Source organism: Labeo rohita, chromosome 5 (assembly GCF_022985175.1).
Source record: "Labeo rohita strain BAU-BD-2019 chromosome 5, IGBB_LRoh.1.0, whole genome shotgun sequence".
Classification (NCBI taxonomy): domain Eukaryota; kingdom Metazoa; phylum Chordata; class Actinopteri; order Cypriniformes; family Cyprinidae; genus Labeo; species Labeo rohita.
In genome coordinates this window covers 28,247,395-28,270,324 of record NC_066873.1, presented here as the reverse complement: position 1 = coordinate 28,270,324, position 22,930 = coordinate 28,247,395, and the positions used below count along the sequence as shown (strand labels likewise).

Below are 22,930 nucleotides of genomic sequence, written 5' to 3'. Positions count from 1 at the left end.
TTTGTAAAAATAAAACTTTGAGAAAAAACGAATTTCATATGGCCTTAAAAAGTTAGCACTTGTTACATTTTTAATAAATTGCTGTTAAATTGTGTAAGTTTCATGATTTCAATTAATTTGACATGCTTTTCAAATTATATTTTGTAATTTAACCATTCAAACAGAGTCTATAAAAAATAAATAAAGAAAAAGAAAAAAAGAAAGAAAGAAAAAGAAAAAAAATTAAAATTTGGAAAAAAAAAAACAAAAAAAAACTGAATTTGGGAAAAAATACTGATATCATAGGGCCCTATAAATACTACCATATCAAAATTCTAAATTGCTTCATTGCTTATTTTTTATGATTATAAAGATTTTCTTTTCAAGAAGCGTTTTAATTTTTTTTTTACAACTGTTGCACACAGACTCATTCTTTAAAGCTTATATTAAAAAATAACGTAAATTGAATAATATAAAAAATACTAAAAAAAAATCACTTACAATAGGTGCATTCAAGTCATTTCTTAGTTTTTATTATATTTTTGATGTATTTTTGAATAACCTTAGTGCCATTTCACTGAACCAAATATACATTCATTCATATATACATATGAATGTACATGAACTACTGATCTATAAAGCATTATGATTCTAAATATTAATGTTTATTAATGACTTATTAATGCAAGCCTTACGTACTGTCCCTTTTTTTTCTCTCACTGGGAAATGTGAGGATTTTATGTCTGCCTGATAAAAGACTGGGCGACTATCGGTTCATTGAGGTGTTCACCGCTGAGGTGTTCACTGACCTGGGAGCACTGTTTCTCTCTCAGCTTGACCTCTTCCTCCACAAGTCTCTGCCTGTGCGCAGTCTCATCCTGCAGCCTCCTCTCCACCTCCTCTCGCCGCCTCCTCTCAGCCTCCAACATCTGCTTTCGTGCCTGGACTTCCCTCTCCTGACGAAAAAATAGACAGACAGATTAAGACACAGAGGGGCTTCAAATCTACTGTGAGAAGATTTAATAGGCAATAGGGAAAAAAATACATACAAATACATAAAATACACAGCGCGGGGTGACTGGGGATGCATGAAAAAATCATTCAGCAAGAGATTGTCTGAGTGAGTATTACTGTCGGAGAGCTTGTTAAGATCCAGCCTTTCATGTCTATCACTCTTTGTAGGTAAGAAACAATCTTTAATGCAGTAATGCCAAAGGGACCGGGGGCTTCCTTTTTAAATTCATGAAAAAGATCTCTTTTATATGAGAGACAGGGAGTGGGATAGATTATATTTCACAGACAATTAAAGATTAATGGTACTCACTCGACTCTCCACCAGTCTGGCTTTCTCCTGCTGGGCCTCCTTCAACATCTTCTCCATCTCCTCCAGCCTCAGTCCTGCCAACCCATTGCTGCCAAGGGAGAAACACACAGTTATTGTTGCTGCGCTGCTTCCAGTGGCGGAAGACGACATTAGACCTGAGCGCTCACTCTACACAGGTTATAGCTGCCTTCATTGAAATTCTACTTACAGAACTGTCATAAAAAAGTAAATGAATATTATTTCAATTATCTAACACATACACTGAAAAAAACATTTTTAAATATTATACTTTTTAAAATATATATAATTGCTAAGCATTACATATTGTACCATTTAGAAGTTAAAGGCTGGTACTTTTTTTATTATTTTATAAAATGTTCTAATGCTCACCAAGGCTGCACTTATTTGATCAGAAATACAGTAAAACAGTACATTTGTGTAATAGTACAATGATTTAAAACAACTGTTTCCTATTTACACTACCAGTCAAACGTTTTTGAACAGTAAGATTTTTTAATGTTTTTTTTATAAAATTCTCTTTATAGAATACCAAGCCTGCACTTATTTGATCCAAAGTACAACAAAAACAGTAACATTTTGAAATATTTGTACTATTTAAAATATCTGCTTTCTATTTAAATATATTTTAAAATATAATTTATTCCTGTGATTTCAAAGATTAATTTTTAGCATCATTACTCCAGTCACTTGATCCTTCAGAAATCATTCTAATATGCTGATTTGCTGTTCAAGAAACATTTATTATTATTATTATTATTATTATTATTATTATCAATAATATTTAAAACAGTTGAGTAAATTTTTTCATAATAATAGATTTTTTTTCATTCATCAAAAGTGATGATAAAGACATTTATAATGTTACAAAAGATTTCTATTTCAGATAAATACTGTTTTTCTAAACTTTCTATTCATCAAAGAAATTCTACTCTAGTTTAGCTGTTTTCTGTGTAATAGTAGTAGTAATAATAATAATAATAAATCTTTTTTGAGCAGAATATTAAAATGATTTCTGAATGATCATGTGACTGGAATAATGATGCTAAAAATTCAGTTTTAAAATCACAGGAATAAATTACATTTTAAAAAAATATTCAAATAGAAACCAGTTATTTTAAATAGTAAAAATATTTCAAAATGTTACTAATTTTGCTGTACTTTGGATTAAATAAATGCAGGCTTGGTAAAGAGAAGAAACTTAAAAAAACATAAAAAAAGCTTACTGTTCAAAAACTGGTAGTACACATTTTATATACAGTAGTAGTAGTCAACATTTAAAGTGGATCAAAACCTTTCATTAAAGTTGTCCTAAATCCAAATATATATATAAAATATATATATAAAATGTTTTCTTACAACATGTTATATATATATATATATATATATATATATATACACACACATTAAACTTTTTTTATAGAACATGTTGTAAGAAAACATTTTTAATACATCAGAAAGAAATACAATACAATATAATAGGGGAGTATCATACTTTCAAATGTAATTTATTACATATAAATATAAATTTTCAGTAGCCATTACTCCAGTATTCAGTATCACATGATCCTCCTTTCTAAAATGCTGATTTGGTGTTCAAGTAAGATATCTTATTATAAATGTATAAAACAGTGATGCTTGTGGACATTCTGATACATTTTGTTCAGAATTTTTTGGATGAACAGGAAGTACAGAAGAACAGCATTTATTATTATTTTTAACTATTTGAAAGTGCTTACTGATATTTTTAAACAGCTGTGTTTATTTAATAATGTAGCACAGTTAGTTTGGTTAAAATTGCATTGGTAATAAAACTACACCTTGATAAAATAGCAAGATGTTAAAAATGCTTTGTTTTTATTTTTATTTAAAATTTTTCCCACTCTCAGTGACATCTTATGTTTCCTAAGCCCAGGGCAACTAAGTTTTTGCCACTGGTAAAAAAAAAATTAAAATAAAAAATCATGTGCATCATGCTCCTTCCTGCTGGTTCAGGAGTATGTGATTTTTTTCTATTTCACTTTTAAGTGAGGACCTACATGCTTTTTTGATGGGCCTCCTTTACCAGCTCAAAGGAAATGGTTGATCGAAGGGTAAGGAGGGCTGTAGGAGTTTAAAACTGCTGAAACATCTAACCGAAATGTAAGAACGCGTGGTCAAAGATTCTTGTCCAGACTATCGATGCTGAAAAGTAGGGCAACATCAAGAGAATGCCTTTTCATGATTTCAACATCTGACGAAACACCTGAAGCCTCCCTGGCTCCAAGGAGCACATACTTTAAAATGACATTCTGTGCTCGTTCTGCCTCGGGACAAGACCGAACTTTGAAGACGAGAAGAATAGCGCGTCTCTTTGTGTGGATGTATGTGTTGTCATGGAAACAACCCAGGAACTATTCTGGGAAAAGGATGAAAAAAACATTTACGGGGGAATTGGGCAGCGTGACCCGTTGTCAGGGGAATGGAGGCAGAACGAAGGGTTCCCTTGACAACTGTGTCTCACCTTTCAGGTGAACAGGCGGAGTTGTTGCCAGTAGATACGCTGGTCTCCACGCTATCAGAGCTCTCCAAACTCAGAGTGTCATACGTTGACTCTCCAGCTGGGGGTGCTTGGTGGTGCAGAATGGAGTGGTGTACCATGGGAGCACCTGAAGGTGGGAAAGGGGAGTGAGAGCCCTGTGGTGCCCCCCAGTGGCTCTGTTTAGGATCCGTAGGCCTGACTCTGGAATCATCACATGTGTAGAGCCCTGGAAAAAGACATCAAGAACAGATCAATAAAACACTGAATTGTACAGTATGTCTATAACCACCTTTAGATTACATGGTGCTGCAACTTCAATTATTCAACACAGGCTGTTGACAAACTAATAATAGTGAGTGATGCACTACCTCTGCCCTGTAGATCCAACTGTCTCTTGGAGTCCAAGTCCAAATAAGCAGGAGACAGATCTGGGAGACTCTGAAGATAAAAAAGAAGAGATAAATAGAAAGTGACACATTCAAAAAGGCATTTACATAGTTATAATCGAGCAAAAATGGAGGTTTTGTCTGGCCAAGTACATGACACATTGCGTAATCTAATATTTGAGGGATTAAACACACATTATACGTCAACTTTGTCTTTGAAGTAATATGCATTATTGTTGTAGTCCAACTGAAAGTCAAACTTTTAAAGTGGACAGAAACGCACTGATCTAAGGGTAAACATAAAGTTGCCAATAATAATTAGGAACAGTACAACAGGCAGGTTCTGGAATTGATTTTTAAACATAACTTATAAAACTTTAAAGACAGAGCTACTGCGATCTATCTATCTATCTGCTTGAAAGTTTGTGAACTCTTTAGAATTTTCTATATTTCTGCATGAATATGACTCAAACCATAATCAGTCCATTTTTGTTGACAGATGAGACCAAAATAGAACTTTTTGGTTTAAATGACAAGCATTATGTTTGGAGAAATGAAAACAATGCATTCCAGATCCAGAATAAGAATCTTATCCCATTTGTGAAACATGGTGGTGGTAGTATCATGGTTTAGGCTTGTTTTACTGCATCTGGGCCAGGCTGGCTTGCCATCATTGGTGGAACAATGAATACTGAATTATACCAAATTCTAAAGGAAAATATCCGGACACCTGTCCTGTGAATTGAATCTCAAGAGAAAATGGGTCAAGCAGCAAGACAATGACCTCAAGCACACAAGTTGTTCTACCAAAGAATGGTTAAAGAAGAATAAGGTTAATATTTTAGAATGGCCAAAGTCTGGACCTGAATCCAATTGAAATGTGGAAGGACCTGAAGCAAGCAGTTCATAGGAGGAAACCCACCAACATTACAGATACGAAGTGGTTCTGTACTGAGGAATTGGCTAAAATCCCTATAAGACATTGTGCAGGACTGATCCGCTGTTCCAAGAAACATTACCTGCAGTTACAGTTAAAACAAAGGTTCACATACTTTTGCCATTCAAGGATATGTAACCCTGGATCATTTTTCTCAATAAAAAAGTGACTAAGAAAATACTCCAGTTTGTTCGATTGGGTTATCTTTGTCTACTTTGAGGACTTGTGTGAAAATCTGATTATGTTTTGGGTAATATATTTATACAGAAATATAGTTCTATCATGACAACTCTTGGAGGGATTAGGATGGTAATGTACATGGCAATGTTAATGTATTTGGTCTTGGCGGAACAGATCTGCAACGCTGCTATGGAAAAACAATTAACAAGCTGCCAATACATCCACAACATGCTGCTGTGAGCATGCAAGAAATACAGCTTAATTCACCTCATAGCAGATCTATACAGGTGGAGCTGAAGAAGGTGGAGGGTTTGTGAAGCATGCTGCAACTGCTACAGCAAGCACTAGTCATATTTGAATGCTGAGCAGCAATTTCATTGGCTACCGATGAAGGAAAGAACCAATCAGCTGTGCCATGTGAAAATTATGTCATTAGGTCATTTTCTCAAAATGTTGCTTTTCAATGAAACTTACCTACATTCAAGTGTTGATAAAAAAAAAAGAATGCTTAAAGCTAGTATAAAATGGATTGTTTTGTTTAAAAATAAAGGCTTTTTATTTTGATGTATTGCATGTTCAGATTTTCATACAAGAATATATTCTGGGGGTCACGAAATTTCAATGAAATAATCAAAGATGCTATGGCTGGCAAGCATTTTCCAGAAATGCTGGTGGGGAAAGTTAATCATAGATTTTATTTAAACGCCTTACTTCTGTAAACAAGGCTCCTGAAAAATGGACAGGCACTTTTGAATGCTATACTTCAGCTCCACAAAAGTTGTCTTCAAAATTGCAGACTACATATTGTGGCCTCTTTAGCAAAACTCAACAAAATAACAAAAAAACTAAGTTTTGACAGTCAGAGTTATAAACTGTCTTACTTTGGTAGGCGTGTTTCTGCCTGATGTGGTCATGCTGGAAGGCGGGGGTGTAAAGGTGCCGTTGGTCTGTCCCAGTTCTCCATCCTGCTTATAGATCTGACAACAAAACATCTCGGTGTTATTCATCCCACATTTATTCATATTATCCATCTAACATGACAACTATGGCAGCCTGCCCCAACAGCGAGGAAGAAGACCACACCAAAGCAACCACACCCGGCAACGAAGAACGAACCTCAAGCGCTTTACATGTACTGCATTTTTACATCATTTTTTTGCAAAAAGAAAAAAAAGTGTCAAAACGAGATTCAAAACAAAAGGTACATTAATGACAGAGAACTTTAGGACAGATAAAGGAGAAAGGATTCAAGCAGAAGAGAAGACAGACAAATGAAGAGAGTTTACCTGCATAGGTTTACGTGAGGAGATACACTTAGCTGGCAGAGGGGGGGGACATGCATGGCTGGGCTCCCCAGCTGCCATAATTTCCTGGTACCAGCGCTCTGAATCTAGCCTGGGGATTGAAGGCCTACTCCATGCTGGCTGGGTCTGAAGTTCAGTCCAGGTAAAGGGAGGATGGATGGGAAATTGATACAGCAAGGAAAGAAGAGACACATGCATTGAAGGTATGGAGTGGTATTTAGATCAGAAAATTAAAAGTATGTCTCATAAAAGCTTGAAATCCCACTTTATTCAACTCTCTATTCAACAAGAACAAGCCAGATTGACACAAACTATGGTACATCAAATTATGAACACATCAACACCGGGAAATAACACACACCTCAACGGGAAGTGACTGGGAGGAGCCACACTGGCTGGAGTGAACAGGGTCAGCGACAATAGCTTGGAATGATTGGACTGAAGATGTGGGGGAGGGGTCAACTTTGGGCATCCCGAACAGCTGGTTTAACTGACTGACTGTCACATACTCCTTCACACAATCAAACCATCACACACAAACACAAAATGTAAATGAGGGCATTTTAGGTATACAAAAGCATAAAGCTGGCATAGCAAAGGCAGAGGATACAACAACAACTAAGACAGCTGGTAAGAGAAAGAGATGGGAAGAAATGAAAAATAACAGTTTCAAGAGAAGGCAGCCAGTGGGTTATTCTGACAGCATCATAAAAAGAAAAGCCACAAACTAGGAATAAATGCCACTGGAAAGGGAAACAGGAGGTGGTGAGGCAAGGAAAAAGATTCTGTCATGGATGAAAGAGTGAGTGGAGGAGTCATACCTCACGAGGTGCGTCTGATGTTACAGCCAGCGGTAGACAAAGAGCGTTAGGGAAGGCAGTCTGGGCGGGGATACATCCGTTCCCATACATCTTATATACATCAGAGAGTTTGAGGTACTCCTGAGCACAAACATTCATCCATCCGCACACACATCCACAAACGATATCAGTTCATGTCTCAAAATGACACGTGACGAACTGCACCAGAAATCTTGAAAAACGCATGCTCACGCCCAACACATCAAACATGCCACGAACTTCAAAATCTCCAATGTACACACATGCACCATGTGTGAATCAGAATGTCAATGTCCATCATATCCCAGTACTGAGATATTTGACCATACCAATCATGAATGGCCTGAACATAACAGACGTCATGCGAGATTGAGGCAAACAACACTGTGTATGCAAACCTATTTGTAACACTGCAACTGCGGCCAGTGCAAATAATGAATGCTCCAAAAACAAACATTGCAAGTACTCAACAACTCAAATAACATCTGCAAACATTCCAGGTCTGATACTACACCACCCATTCATCTATTTACAATACCATTCAAAAGTTTGGGGTCAGTAAGATTTTTTTTAAACTTTTATTTAGCAAAGATGCATTAAATGTAACCAAAGTGGCAGTCAAGACATTACTACAAAAAAATTAGACTTCAAATAAATGTTGTTCTTTTGCAACACCAATAGGAAATCGTTCTTGAGAACCAAATTAGCATATTAGAATGATTTCTGAAAGATCATGTGACACCGAAGACCGGAGAAATACAGTTATTTTGAATTATAATATTTCACAACATTACTGTTTGACTGTATTTTTGATCGCATAAATGCAGCACCTTGGTGATTTCTTTCAAGAACATTCATAGGCAGAGCCTATTTGCACTGTAAATAGTGATAGAGGCTATTTACACTAAGTTAAAATAGCTGGATTTTCTGCTATTTATACTACTTATTGCAAATAGTTCAATAATTATCTGCACCTCAGTGTTATAGCACATCATATAAACAGTATGCAATAATAACGTATTGAGCGTAAATTATAATTTTAATTCAAAATATTAAATGGATGCCACCTTATTAGGACAATAAAGCCCTCCCTACACCTAACTCTACCTGATACTTCATTTTCAACTTTTTGATTATTTTCTTAATTTTTATTTAAAATAAATGCCTTTCTGATGTGATATGAGATTTGAAATGAGAGAAAAAAAATTCAGCAAAAGGTGGATTCAAACTCGGGTTGATCACATTAAAAAAAAAGACTATGACATGCTTTACCATCTATACCATCAGAGCTGTTTTTTAAAAAAACATTCAAATATGGCAGTGGCTATTTAAACAAAGTGTAAATAACGATAGATGGTGTCGCAAACAGCAATTGATTTTATGTACAATAAGTGAAAATAGCAGTATTTTTTGCTATTTATACTACTTATAGTGGTAATTATCTGCACCTCAGGATTGTAGTACATTATAAAACAGTATGCAATAATAATGTATTGAGTGTAAATTTTAAATTTATTTCAAATTATTAAATGGATGCCGCCTTATTCGGACAATAAAGCCCTCCCATCTACGTCTACCCCTAACTCTACCCGATACTCTATTTTCAAATTTCTGATTATTTCTTTTTATTGATAATAAATGCCTTTCTGTTGTGATAAGAGATTTGAAAATGGCGGATTCGAACCAGGGACATGTCAAAAAGACTACAGTATGCACTTTTTCTACACCATCGGAGCTGTTGTTCAACAATTGTCTTTAGCGGTGCTGACTAGCCTAATCACATGTTGGTGGACATAGTTGGTGGACATAGTTGGACATAGCGTATATAGCCTCTGCCAACAAGATCAAATATTCTTACAACCCCAAACTTTTGGTAATGTAACACCGTGTCTACAAAGGATGCGACAGCTAAAATCTTTCTATACTGGACGCGACAAAATGACCATTAACATTCATTTTGTCTCGCAACTCATGCCTGGTGTAGACACAGTGTAAGGTAGTGTAGGTTATCGTGTTTACACAGATCAGTAGGGTTGGGAACAAAGAACTGATTCTTATTTAGAGCGGGTTTGATATTTAAAAAAAAAAAACTGTCATTAATGGTTCTTACACATGCATGTGGGTGGAAACCATCTTATCATTTAGTAATGAAATTGCTTTTCTTTTAGTACTAACAAAATCGTTAGTGGGACCATTAAGGAACCGTAATCATTAAATTCTTTTCAATTCCCATTCCTACTCATCAGCCACACAGACACACGTTCCTTATAAAGGGTGAAATGACTGAACTGCACAAGCGTGTCAGTGTGAACGACATAATGGTTTTGTTAGTTTGTAAATCCGTCACAGCTGTTCTGGGGTCATGCTTTTACCTCCTGTGGTCTGTTAGAATATATCTGAGGGGTGGATCTTTGACAACAAGACGAGGGGAGCAGAGAATTCTGGGTAGGGAGATCATCTAAAAGGTCAGGTTCATTGATGTAAAGCACTTCCTAGTTTGAATATAAACACTGAAGTAAGACATCACCGCACAGACATTGTTGCACAAACTATGCCAAAGAACATTTTTATACAATTATTTGTCTCATCAAACTTCTTCAGATTGCCTCTACATATTTTATGGCTGATCAAAGAGGCATCGACATGAAGCTTATCGCCGATGGCGATAACCCAGAAAAAAACGTGCTCATCACTGCTAAACGGGAGTCGAGTGTATCCCTACGGACACAAATACCATCAGGACGTACACAACAATACGTTTATTTCAAACCAATGCACTAAATACTCAGAAACAGCACAGATATCTCATGAATTATAATGATTCTATGAGTTTAGATCACAAGTCTTCTGTATACAGTCTGTTCGCCAGCTCAGAGTTAAAAAGTAGTTTGTTTGGCAACTAAAAAGAGGTCAATTACCCATTGGTGAATACAAGTCATGGCTGTTGAATGCTCTTACCTCCTTCGTGCTGGCAGGCTTGGAGAAAGTCTTTCCGCCGGTCAGGCTCTGGTATCTCTTCTCTAGATCAATCAGTCTCTCCTTTTCCTTAAAGAGAAAAATATACAGGGTCAAATTTAGCATTAAAGAAATATTCCAGGTTTAATCATTTTTACAGTACTTTTTAGTGTTATGGGGGTCACTTTGTCAAGTTGTAAAATTGGATATAACTGGAAAATAATTAAATCAACACCAAATTGAATGACACTATTGTCACTATTGACACTACAGCTACTTTACGGCTAAAACTGTATCGAAATAATGAATTTTGCGACATTAGCACTTATACAAATAAGTAGCACACTAGAATAGAAACATTTTGTAGAAACCTGATATTGATATGGTATTGAAATTCACAGTTTAACCGAAAAGTGACAGATTTTTTTATTCCATATGATGTGCATCCAAGTGTAATCAATTGTATCAATTGGTTGTTGACTTTTGTCGAAGTCAACTGTCGAAAAACTGATAAAAGGCCAATAACACGAGTTTAGAAAATAGACAGGGTAAATATTAATTTTATGCCAATGAATTGGACCCATTTACTTTGCTTTATCAAGTTATCAAGTATTTTTTGTGGTCTTGAAGACTCTTTGCATGAAGTGAAGACAGAAATGAAAAATCATTCTCAACCTTCTGGAGCATGTGTAGGGCCAGAGTTCGATCTTTAGCCATCCTTTCACAATCCTGAGCTGCCTGAAGTCCAAGTTGGTTAGCCTGGATCTCCAGAGCTGCCATTTTCTCCTACACAACCAAGAGAAATGTTTCAAAGCAGGCCGTAGGACAGGCTAAAACAGGATCAACCCCTTAACACTGACTTTGAGTACTTTAATAGAACCGACCTGAGATCAGTGTCATTACCTTCCTTTTGGCCACACTGCGGTGATACTCTGCCTTGTCTTGCAACAGCTGCCTGCTGACCGTCTCCTTCTCCTCCTCTATGCCACTCTCTCTCTCCAACTGGCGGAATTCCAAATCCTCAAAGCGCTTAGTGGCCGACTCCAGTGCCTCCACCTTCTACAGACACGCACATGCACAGATGGACAGAGAGAAGGAGAGGGAGAGGGAAAGACAGAGGCAGACGAACAGATGGGAGAAACAAACAAGCAGACAGACAAATGTTCCTCAATGACATGCCGAAGAAGATCACTCCTTCTGCCAAACAATGTTTGCTGTATGGAACACATTTTTTTCAATGCATCTCCTGAAAACACATTTCATACACATCCTTTGTTTGCTTATTGGTTATACAGTGTACAAAGACAGAAGAGTGAGGTGATTCGCTCAGTTCATTACCATATCAGTGAATTAGTGAGGAGATTTAGTAAAAAGTGCATTTAAGCAAGAGTGAAAAGCAAAACACAGACATACAAGTAAATGAATTCCATGCATTTTCATTGCCTAAAAGAGCAGAGGTGCATCATAATGATCATGGCTGTTCTGTCAGTGTGTAAACCCTTTATTGCCATGAGCATATTGTGGCTCGAGAGGGAGCGCAGACACACAGCCAACACACACAGCCATAGGATATTTGTGCAGTTTGTACAGATCCAGATTCTAACAAGCTGCCCGGTTAAGGCTGTTATATCATGTCATGTGTTTTGCCCATTAATTACTGGTGATGCTGGAAGGTGATATACTCTAATGGTTATTTTCACATTGTGCCTTGTGTACAAATGTGATTAAATAGGAGTAAATACATCAATCTACTTTGTTTATCTCTTTTTAATTTTTCTTTTTTTTTCATTGCATTTATTCAGGTGCACAATATGTTGGTACCATGTGTTTTTTGCACAACGTTTGAGACTTTTTTAAAATATAGATATTAGTATTCAATTCTTGCATGTTGATTTTCTTTACATTTACCCTTGATAACATCAATAATTCAACAATTTAGCACATGTAATTTTAAATATCAATTTTACATGCTGTGCATTACATTTAAATATTAGTTTAAATATATAAATAAACTGCATTTAAAACAACTGATAACATTTTTTACTCTTTTATTTACAATATTCGTGCATTCATTCATTCCGTTTTATTTATTTATTGGACTATACACTACCAGTCAAACGTTTTTGGACAGTAAGATTTTTAATGTTTAGAAGTCTCTTCTTCTCAACGAGCCTGCATTTATTTGAACTAAAAATACAGCAAAAGCAGTAAAATTGTGAAATATTTGTATTATTTCAAATAACTGCTTTCTATTTGAATATATTTTAAAATGTAATTTATTCCTGTGATCAATGATACATTTTTAGCATCATTACTCCAGTCTTCAGTGTATCCTTCAGAAATGAATATATACAAATATATATTCAAAAGCCAGTGAATCAGTAGTCAGTATAATATTTTTATAGACATTAATACTTTTATTTAGCAAGGATGCTTTAAATTGATGATAAAGACATTTATAATGTTACAAAAGATTTCTATTTCAGATAAATGTTGTTCTTCTGAACTTTCTATTCATTAAAGAAACCTGAAAAAATTTTACTTTGTTATTATGTTTTCAACACAATAGTAGTGATAGTTAATGGGCAGCAAATCAGCTTTGAAATCACAGGAATAAATTACATTTTTAAATATATATTCAAAAAAAAAAAAAAAAAACAGTTATTTTAAATAGTAAAAACATTTTAAAATGTTACTGTTTCTGCTGTACTTTGAATCAAATAAATGCAGGTTGGTGAGCAGAAGAGACTTCTTTAAAAAAAAACATTAAAAATCTTACTGTCCAAAAACTTTTGACTGGTAGTGTATCTATTTGAAATGACTGTTTTATGTTGTTCTGGCTTATTTTAAATACTGGCTGGAATAAGCGAACCACCACCAGCATCTCTGTTTCATACACACACAATAATCCAGTAATAGTGGTCTCATTTATGCCACTGTAAACAATGGAGAAGAGATTACTTAATAGCCAATTTATTTACAAATTACATCCACATGGGATAATTAGGAAGAGTAAAGTCATTTTGCAGTGTATTTAATTTAATTACCATCGAAGCTAAAAACGATGAGCGAAACACACCAAGGCCACAGGAGGACTGTTGTGAGAGACTAACAGCAAAACAGCTTTGCTATATATTATTGTGTTTTCTTCCCAAAAAAGAATGAAACACTGAACGCAAAATTAAATTTTATTTTAAAACTGAACTATTTTTAAAATCATGAGGTCAATCGCTAATAATTAACTAACAATCCTACTTTTTTTCTTGTAATCTCCTGCTTCTCTCTGAAGTGCAGTGGTTGTATATGTTCGATAATCAATGTTACTCTCTCGGGCAGTATCAAAGCACACACTGACCCTGGTCAGTTGTTCCTGTAAGTGCTCCCTCAGTGATTCGGGGCATTTATGAAGCTGGCCCTTCAGCTCACTGTACGAATCCCTCAGCCTGGCCAGGACATCCCGCTCAGCTGAGACTTTTGCTCTCTCCTACAAAAACATTACACACACGTAACACACACACTGGTAAAATACACACGCAGCGAGCCAGTGATGGCGGAGAGGGGGGAAAACAAAGAGGAAACTGCTTAGATAAAGACACCATGCTGTGTTAAAACAGAGGTTTAGATATGGGGTTGCCATGGCAATCAGAGCCCATATTGCAGCAGACTATATCTGAGCAGAATAAATATTTATACAGCAGTCGGTTCTACTCAATACATCTATTAATGCATAATACAGTATTATTACTACATATCTCCTTTTAGCCTCAGAATTGACCGTTTTGTGATATCTGTTGCCTTTTTGACACGTTTCACATGTTTGTTGATGGTTGAATTTATACATATTAAAAATATATATATATTATAAATACAGTACTTTGACACCTTTTTATATTGCAGTCCAGAAAAGGTGGCTGTAACACTACCTGCCTTATTTTGCAACTTCTGTACTATTTACTGTGAATGTGCAAGATTCATTAGCTACTACAGGTGGAGTAAAGTGCAGTAAACAATAAAACTATTTGTGTTACAAACCAGCGTATTTATGATTTCAATAATACATTAATATTATGAGATAACAAATACAAGCTTGCTATGTCAAGCAGCATAACCAGTTGTTTTTTACAGGTAAAACTGAAGGGGATATCACAGGAAGCCTTGCACATTCAAGTTACAAATGGCTTCACCCACTCTTTCGTTAAAAAACAAGGTGGATATTGTAAATTTAATTCCAAATAAATAGAATTTTACAAAAACACTCATTTGAAAGTGCCCATTTAAACATGCAGTGTAGTCAGTGTCATTTAGATTAATGAAGAGTTAGACGTCAGGCTGTTAGAAATTAGCATGGTAGTAAAGATCCATCCACAAAGTTTTTCAGGAAAAACAAACAGGAAACAGGGAAGCATGCCTCATAGACTGTGTTTGTTGTCAGTACCTTCTCTTTCTCCCTCTGAGTCGAATTTTCCACTTCATTCAGTTTCAGCTGAAGTTGATTGATGATCTCCAATTCTGCCTCCACTTGATCAAGCTCCGCCCTGCGTTCCCCCTGCAGTAATGCCCTCTCCATCTCTGCCTGCCAATAAAACGACACATTCAACAGTCTGTTCACTTCCATATGTTTCTGTTCATATGACTAGCGCAGCTCTGCTGATCAGGCAGAATCCTGTATTCACATCGATTTTAATATGCAACGCCAAAGATGTTTCTATGCATGACAGATGGTGATGCACTGATGTAGATGAAGATGACTAGTGATTGAACAGACTTTACAAGTTCTGATGTGAAAATCTACATCTCTCGCTCTCATGCGGTTATGACGGAACTGAAGGAAGTTATGTGCACTTTGTAGACACATCGCACAGGCAGTGTCTGTAGGTTTGTGATTCAGTCTCACCTCTTGTCTGGACTCCTGTATCTGCTGTTCCAGGTCAGTGACACGAGTCTTCAGTTCGTCCACCCGTGCCATAACCCTGAGCCGCTCTTCCTCCAGAAACGCTCTCTCCTGCTGCCCCAGCACTGAAGAATCTTCATGCTGAGAAAGCATTTGTCAATTACAGCAAACTGTGTTTGGGCATGTGTGTGTGGTGAGGCCACACAATAGTTGCAACAAAAAAATTCTACCTGGCATTCTAACAGTGACCTAAATGAACGAATACCATTTTTCTCTAAAGAAAGGGAGAGAGAAAAGCTGAGAAAGACATGTGTTTACAGACAGAGCAGAAGAAATACGAAAAACTAGGTGAATTCAAAAGGGACTACCAGCAGACCACAAGAGGTAAATGCATGTTTACTTTTCCACATGCAATACATAGGAATGTCTAGTAGAGTGTTGAGTGTTTTGGCCACATCTTGTGTGTTTTAAATTATGGGCATATATGCATAATAATGTGTGTGCAAATATGTCCGTGTACTCATTCAAGCAGTTTAAGTGTTGCATATAATGATGTCCAGAAATTCTGAGAACTTTTTATAGATATATTTTTCATGTCTGTAAGGCAAATATACATGGAGTTTCACACTCAAGTTCACAGAGGCCGAGATGGCAGAAAGCGCATCCTGTTTGCTTTCATTATTTTACAAAAGAGCAATATTTTGTTGTTATTCTGAGTGGACAATTTTTTTTTACAGATTCAAAAGATGTATTGCTCTTATCTGTATGACCAAAAATGACAGAGTATTTTAAGTACATGTGAATGCACCGGCGCCTCCATCTGTTATGAAGTAAGCACGCTACTGTTTAGCTTCCACGCTCCGCACAGACACTTCAATAGCGCACATTTTTCTAGGTTAACATTACTACTACTTACACTACTACTTACATATTTCAGATGGTAAGCCATCTTTGAGGTCAGTGAATGACAGGCAAGTGTTGGGATTCCTGCCTGATGTACAGTATTACCACATAGACCAGTCATTAACAGCCTGTCACAGACTGCCTGACTTTGCCACTTCCTGTGCATTTTATTATTTTTTCTCATTATTTTTAATAATTAATAATTTAATAATGAATTCTAAGCGACTAACAAAATTTTGGTCAATTAAGCCTTTTCTCGTCCACTAACGGTTAGTCGACTATTAGGGTGTAGCCCTAGCATTCTGATACACATTTTGAAGGTGATTTATATTATTAGTGTTACATCCTGTGTGAAAATCTGATTCTTTAATATTTCTTAATCATACTTAAATTAGGTTTTGAAGGTCAATGTGATCTCAGATCTTTGGACTTTCTAACATCTTCTCTGAAGATTTTAGCATGGTAATGGATATGACAACATTAATGTATTTGGTCTTGGCAGAATAAATCTGCTGAATTGCCGTTGGGTATTGCTGTTGTTGTAGATTATTGCTGCTGCTGCAAAGCATGTACAGGAACTTGCTATCAATGCACACGCTGATGCCAAATAGCATATATAACAACCATAGCAAATCTACAGGTGGAGCTGGTGAGGCGGAGGGTTTCGGTGTAATTCTGAAAGTGCGCTGCAAAATGCTCTAGTGAATACTAACAGCTCTTTAATTGTAAAGCAGCAAACTTATTGGCTGCGCATGCAACATGAACCAATCAGCTTGCGCCAAGTAGTTTAATGCTGTGAATATTATCAGTTTGCATTAACGACCAATCAGCCAACTCAATCTAGAGTTTCATGACAGAACTTGGAATTACTCTCTCTGTATATGCATCAATTTGTTAGTCTACCAGTGGGCATATCTCAGATAGTTTGTGAGCATGAGTATGTGTGTGTTTTACCTCCTGGTGCTGGCTCTCTGTGCTGCTACACTCCTCTTTCAGGTTCTCCTCCTCGCTCTCTCTCAGTCTGTGAGAGCTCTGGCCCGGCATGCTCACAGGGTCAGGGCCGGGTCGCCGAACAGAGACCTCCTCCATCCCTGGAAACTGACACGCCCTCCCTGCGTCTACGTCAACCGGAGGGTCGCTCTTATTATACTCAGCACACAAATTCAGGATGGTCTCAAGCCTCTGCCTTTCCTAGAAACAAACACACACAAACAAGGAGGTTTCAGCTGTGCATACAGCACAAAAACTCACACAAAGGTCTGAAATGATGTAAACACATGTAGTTAACACTCTCAGTCACTCTTTTAAAAGCTTCATCCGGTATGTTCTAAACTAACTGCAACTTGACACCAACGGAACATACCGAAGACCACTTATGGCACTGTGGGAACCTATCCTACTGGATTAATTCAACACCTAGCATATCAAACAACTCAGTATAAAATGTAAAAATCCTAAAAATCTGCGACAATGCTTGAGGTCTCATACAAACTCGGAAAAACTTTCCTTCAATCCAGTTACTGACCCTCAAACCTCTCAGCAAACGACCTCTCACCCGGCTGTGATAGTCAGCTGCTGCCATCAGTCTACCTACATTGAGTATGTGTGTGTGTGTACACACACTATCTACTTACAGGCTGCCAGAATCCCGGTGTTCTCTCTTAGCTCTAGCCGGACTAACTAGCGCTCTAGGCATTGGGGCTCATTATATTTTACATGGACAATACCCAGCTCAGCTTGGCTAGATGACACCAGTGGCATTACTAAAATAGCATGGCAGGAGACGATGCTCTCACAAGAGCACAGCCATCCATTTCAGCTAATCAAATTCAATTTTGATGAATTAGGGGAGTATCTACACAAATATAATTAACGATAAGACAGGCCTGAGACCTCTAAAAATGTGCACAGTATGAGACGAATACAGTATTTGTTAACTATAAAAGACTGTATTTAGCTCACTAGGTGTTCAGTGCTGTAAAAGTCTTTATCACTGAACCATTATCTCACCAGACCAGCCAATAAAACGTCTCGAAACATATGCTCTTCCCTTTTAACGAGGTCTCCCCTGTCAGGAGAGTGCAGACAGAGCAGTGGAACAAGTAAACGCTAACTGATGGGTAACGTAGCAACAGCATTCTTCTCCAACAAAAGGGTGTCAGCACAGCTGGTATGCATGCTGAAGATGCCACGACACAAACCAACACAAAGCACCGCGCACTAAACCTCTGTGTGCTGAAGCCACTTTATGACACGACAGTCGTCTGTTTGGGCACAAAAGCCGAGATGGTGAATTTACTTCATTATTACGTGCCTGAAAATGTACTTAAGTGTAAAGTGTATCATATGGAATTTGCTGTGTGAATCTGTGTGTTAATAAAATTGCACATTAGAAAATAGGAGTGGTTCTAACATTTGGTCTTCATTACTCTCTTTCCAACTCACAAAGCCTTATGTGAAGAGGGAGAGACAGGAATTTAGACAGATTCTTAACCTTATCTAATTAAAAGCTATATATCTGTATTTGTAGTATTCATTAATTCAAGTGGAAAACAGTGTTTAATGTTAAAACTGATTTTTAGGTGCTCCAAGTCTGGTAAACAAAGAAAAAAAGCAAAAGTTCCTTGATTCAAAATTTGGTGCCATATCGCCCTCATGTGGTTTGTAGTATGAAATGCTTTAAGTCTCTGTAGCTTCCACAAACACACAGACAGGAACAAAAGGTAAAATGACCTTCAAAACTGAAGTGAGCAAAAGAGACCCATCTGGACAGACTTTCAAGACAAAGAGTATTTGTTTGTGTGTAGTGCAAAGCAAGTTCTCTGCTCAAGTGTTGTGACCCAAAAATAATAAACGCAATTTGCCATTACATTTGTTCACAGTTAGGTTAGTAAAAAGATTTTTTTTTAAAGAGAGGAGAAAATATTCCCTAATACTCACTGACATCAAAGTTTACGCATCTAATTAAACTTATATATGTGTGTTATGTGTTAACCTTGGAAAAAGGAAACACTTTCTGCTATTGTTCATGCCTTTAGAATTGTATTTTTCCTATTGCTCCTATGAAAAAAGTTTGTGATAACATCAACACACAACTGTTCAAAAGTCTGGGTTAAAGGATTAGTTCAGTTCCAGAACAAAATTTACCGAAAATTTACTCACCCCCTTGTCATCCAAGATGTTCATGTCTTTCTTTCCTCAGTTGTAAAGAAATTATGCTTTTTGAGGAAAACATTTCAGGAATTTTCTCTATATAGCAGACTTTTATGGTGCCTGCGAGTTTGAACTTCCAAAATACAGTTTAAATGCAGCTTCAAAGAGCTCTAAACGGTCCCAGCCAAGAAAGAAGTGTCTTATCTAGCAAAATGTTTGTTCAATTTATATACTTTTTAATCTTAAATGTGTTTTTCAAAACCACCTTTCCCCTCTCCACCTTCAAAATCTTCCTATATCCCTGCAGAAGTAACAACCCAGTGTTTACAAAGTTAACGTGCAAAGGTGGTCAAACAAACAAAAAAAAAGTAGGGCGATTTTGAATGTTGGTGGAGAAAATGAGATGGGAGTTTTTTGACATATACCCTTACTGTTATGAACCGGAAAACACAGAGACAAGACGAGCATTTGTGGTTAAAAAGTGTATAAATTGTCCTTTTTTTTCTTTTTTTAAAGAAAACAACCAATTATTTCACTGGATAAGACCCTTCTTCCTCGCCTGGGATCATATAGAGCCCTTTGAAGCTGCATTTAAACTGCATTTTGGAAGTTCAAATTCACAAGCACCATAAAAGTCCACTTTATAAAAAAAATTCCTGAAATGTTTTCTTCAAAAAACATAATTTCTTTACGAATGAAGAAAGAAAGACATGAACATCTTCAATAAAAAGGGGGTGAGTAAATTATCTGTAAAAAAAAATTCTGGAAGTGAAATAATCCTTTAAGTATGATTTTTACAAAAAATGCCCACCTTTATTTATTAAAGACATTAAATCGATCAGTGACAGTAAAGACATTTATAACCCTATAAAAGATTTACATTTCAAGTAAATGCTGTTCTTTTGAATGTTCTATTCATCAAAGAGTCCTGAGAAAGTGTTTATTGCAAATTGTAATATTTTACAGTATTACTGTTTTTACTGTATTTTTATCAAATAAATGAAGCTTTGGTGAGCATAAGAGACTTTCAAACTCTAAACCTTTGAATGGTAGTTTACACTTCATTGCCTTTGCTCAGTAAACTATTTTGTTACAGTGCTGGGTATACACTTGAAGTTAAACATAATATCTGGTTCGTAAAGCACAACCACTGTTGTTAAGGATACGGCTGTCTAGAGAATGTATGTGTGACTCTGTGTGTGTGTGTGTGTGTGTCGAGCGCGAGAGAGATAAAAGGTAGGCGGAGCACAGAAAATCTACAGTAGAACAGAGAAGAAACATTTTCAAGCCAACTGGGCCATGACCTAGAACTGAGTAAACACAGACACGTGAGGGGATTTAAGAGTAAATATGACATTACCCCACAAGCAATATTATCTCTCGTCAGGATTAGAAGAAACGATCAGATTCCAAATGCTTTTTCTCTTGTTTGTAATTCACTTCTTGCTTTCAATTTTTTTTCTTATCTTCCACATGAAATCTCAGCGTATGTCATTCTCGCCCCATCTTTAATCCCAAAATGTGTGGTCACACGCATTTTAACACTTGCATGCTGTGAGGTCACACCTCTGAAATGGCATTTTTGAAGCTAGCAATCAATGTCTCGGCATTAGGATGAGATTAGCGCTAAATACAGCTCAGCTGTGCTTGAATGTGGCACAAGTCCTTTCAAAAGGTGGTACTAACCTGAGAGCAGCTTTAAAAAGGGCATTCAGCTCCTTTTGGACAAAAAGTTGGCACACTATTGGACAGAGCTGTGCTGTAACCATGACAACAGTGCCAGACAGACCAGAGACCACAGGACAAAGTTTAACCCAAACAGAGTGAAAACGTGTTCATAGTTCATCTAACGTTCCTGCCATTGTCTCGAAACGCTGACCTGAGACTTATTATGCAAAACGACTTCCTATTCTGTATTTATTCAGTTCTGTCTCATAGTAAATGTCCTAAAATAGTTTTTCTCGAGGGAATAACAAGAATGGGTCTTCTCTGGGACTGCCGCATATAATTAGGCTTGTGTGTGTATTGTATTTTTAAGAAAGGTTACAGTACTTCATCATAAAAATGCCATTAAGGAGTTGGTTAGAGGTACAGAATATGTATATAATTTCAGGGATCAACGAGCTGGCGAGTAACAAAGATGATGAATGGCAATTCCATATGGGAATCTGAGATGCACCCAAGGAGTGTCTGGGGTTTTTAATAGGTTTAAATGAGAGAGATGATGTCTATGCGTGGTTAATTCAGGGGCTATGGTGGAGACGAATGTTTAGACTGCCAGAGGAGGACAGTATGTGTGTGTGCATATGAGGAGCAGGGCAGCTCAAAGCACTGAGATTGAGTCGGGTAAATATAGTCTTCGGGCAGCCACACGTTCTGCACATGAGCTTTTAAAAAGGCCTCAGGAATTTACATCCGTGTGTTATTCCTGACTGCTCTATGTCTTTACCAGAAAACTCTCTCCATATAAACTTGCTCCCGCTCAACCTCCAGCACTGAACTCGAAGTCTACTCCAAAAGCCAATGATACTCAAAGCCTCATCACACAAACACTCTACAGCCTCTGTACTGCATTCAATTAGACAAACTATCTCTTTATTAGTACCAAAACTCAAATTTAGACTTCATTCGAAAAAAGTGAAAAAGCATTTCCCGCAATAGCATTGGGGCATCTGGATCGAATATTTCCCACTGAAAACGACACATGATGCAACACACAAGCTCAACAAATTAAGAGACACAACTGGACACAACTGGCTCAGCGTTTCTTGCATTATGAGCTTAAAAACCTTCTGATCTAAAGTATTTTGCTTAATTTATTGAAATTAGTTTGAAAGAGAAATTATTTACAAAACTAAAATTTAAATGTGTGAATTTAAGGTGAAAACCTTATTATAAAGTGACAAGATATAATTTTGATTTAACATGAAACAACCTAGATTCATTTGATCAAAATAAGGTAAAATAGTATTATTGTGAACTGTTATTACAGTTGAACATAACTGTATTTTAATATAAGTTTAAAATGTAATTAATTCCTGTGGTGGCAACGTGGAACTTCCAGCAGCCATTACTCCAGGATGCATCAATCCATAATAAAAAAGTGCCTCACATGGCTCCAGGGTGTGAATAAAGGCCTCCTGTAGTAATCTATGCATTTTTGTAAGAAAAAATCCATATTTAAAAATAAGAATCATTTTAATCTGGTCGTACACGGAAGCAGCTCCAGAGGCACTTTTTATTATGGATGGATGCACTTTATTGGACTTGTTTTAGACTGATGAAGAGAAACACCCGCCTGTTTGGGAGTGCCAAGATAATTTTTAATGTAACACTGATTGCATTCATCTGAAAGAAGGAAGTCATATACACCTAGGATGCCTGGAAGGTGAGTAAACAATGGGCTAAATTTAATTCTTAGGTGAACTATCCCTTTAAGTTTGGTGATTAAACTAGTACATGATGAGTAGCTTTTGACAGATACTCTAAAGTGATAGTTCACCCAAAAATGAAGATTACCTCATGATTTACTCACCCTCA

General features: G+C 36.6%; 1 protein-coding gene across 1 annotated transcript in view; it reads right to left on the bottom strand.

Moving 5' to 3' along the window:
• Nucleotides 1-22,930, bottom strand: part of phldb1a (pleckstrin homology-like domain, family B, member 1a) — a 56,519-nt gene that overhangs the window by 6,296 nt on the left and 27,293 nt on the right. The window contains 16 exon segments of the mRNA XM_051109849.1: nucleotides 789-935; nucleotides 1,304-1,391; nucleotides 3,825-4,068; nucleotides 4,211-4,280; nucleotides 6,227-6,322; nucleotides 6,632-6,775; nucleotides 7,011-7,160; nucleotides 7,471-7,590; nucleotides 9,861-9,980; nucleotides 10,447-10,533; nucleotides 11,119-11,229; nucleotides 11,347-11,502; nucleotides 13,799-13,927; nucleotides 14,879-15,016; nucleotides 15,338-15,475; nucleotides 17,192-17,428. Coding sequence (XP_050965806.1) covers nucleotides 789-935; nucleotides 1,304-1,391; nucleotides 3,825-4,068; nucleotides 4,211-4,280; nucleotides 6,227-6,322; nucleotides 6,632-6,775; nucleotides 7,011-7,160; nucleotides 7,471-7,590; nucleotides 9,861-9,980; nucleotides 10,447-10,533; nucleotides 11,119-11,229; nucleotides 11,347-11,502; nucleotides 13,799-13,927; nucleotides 14,879-15,016; nucleotides 15,338-15,475; nucleotides 17,192-17,428 — 2,175 coding nt within the window.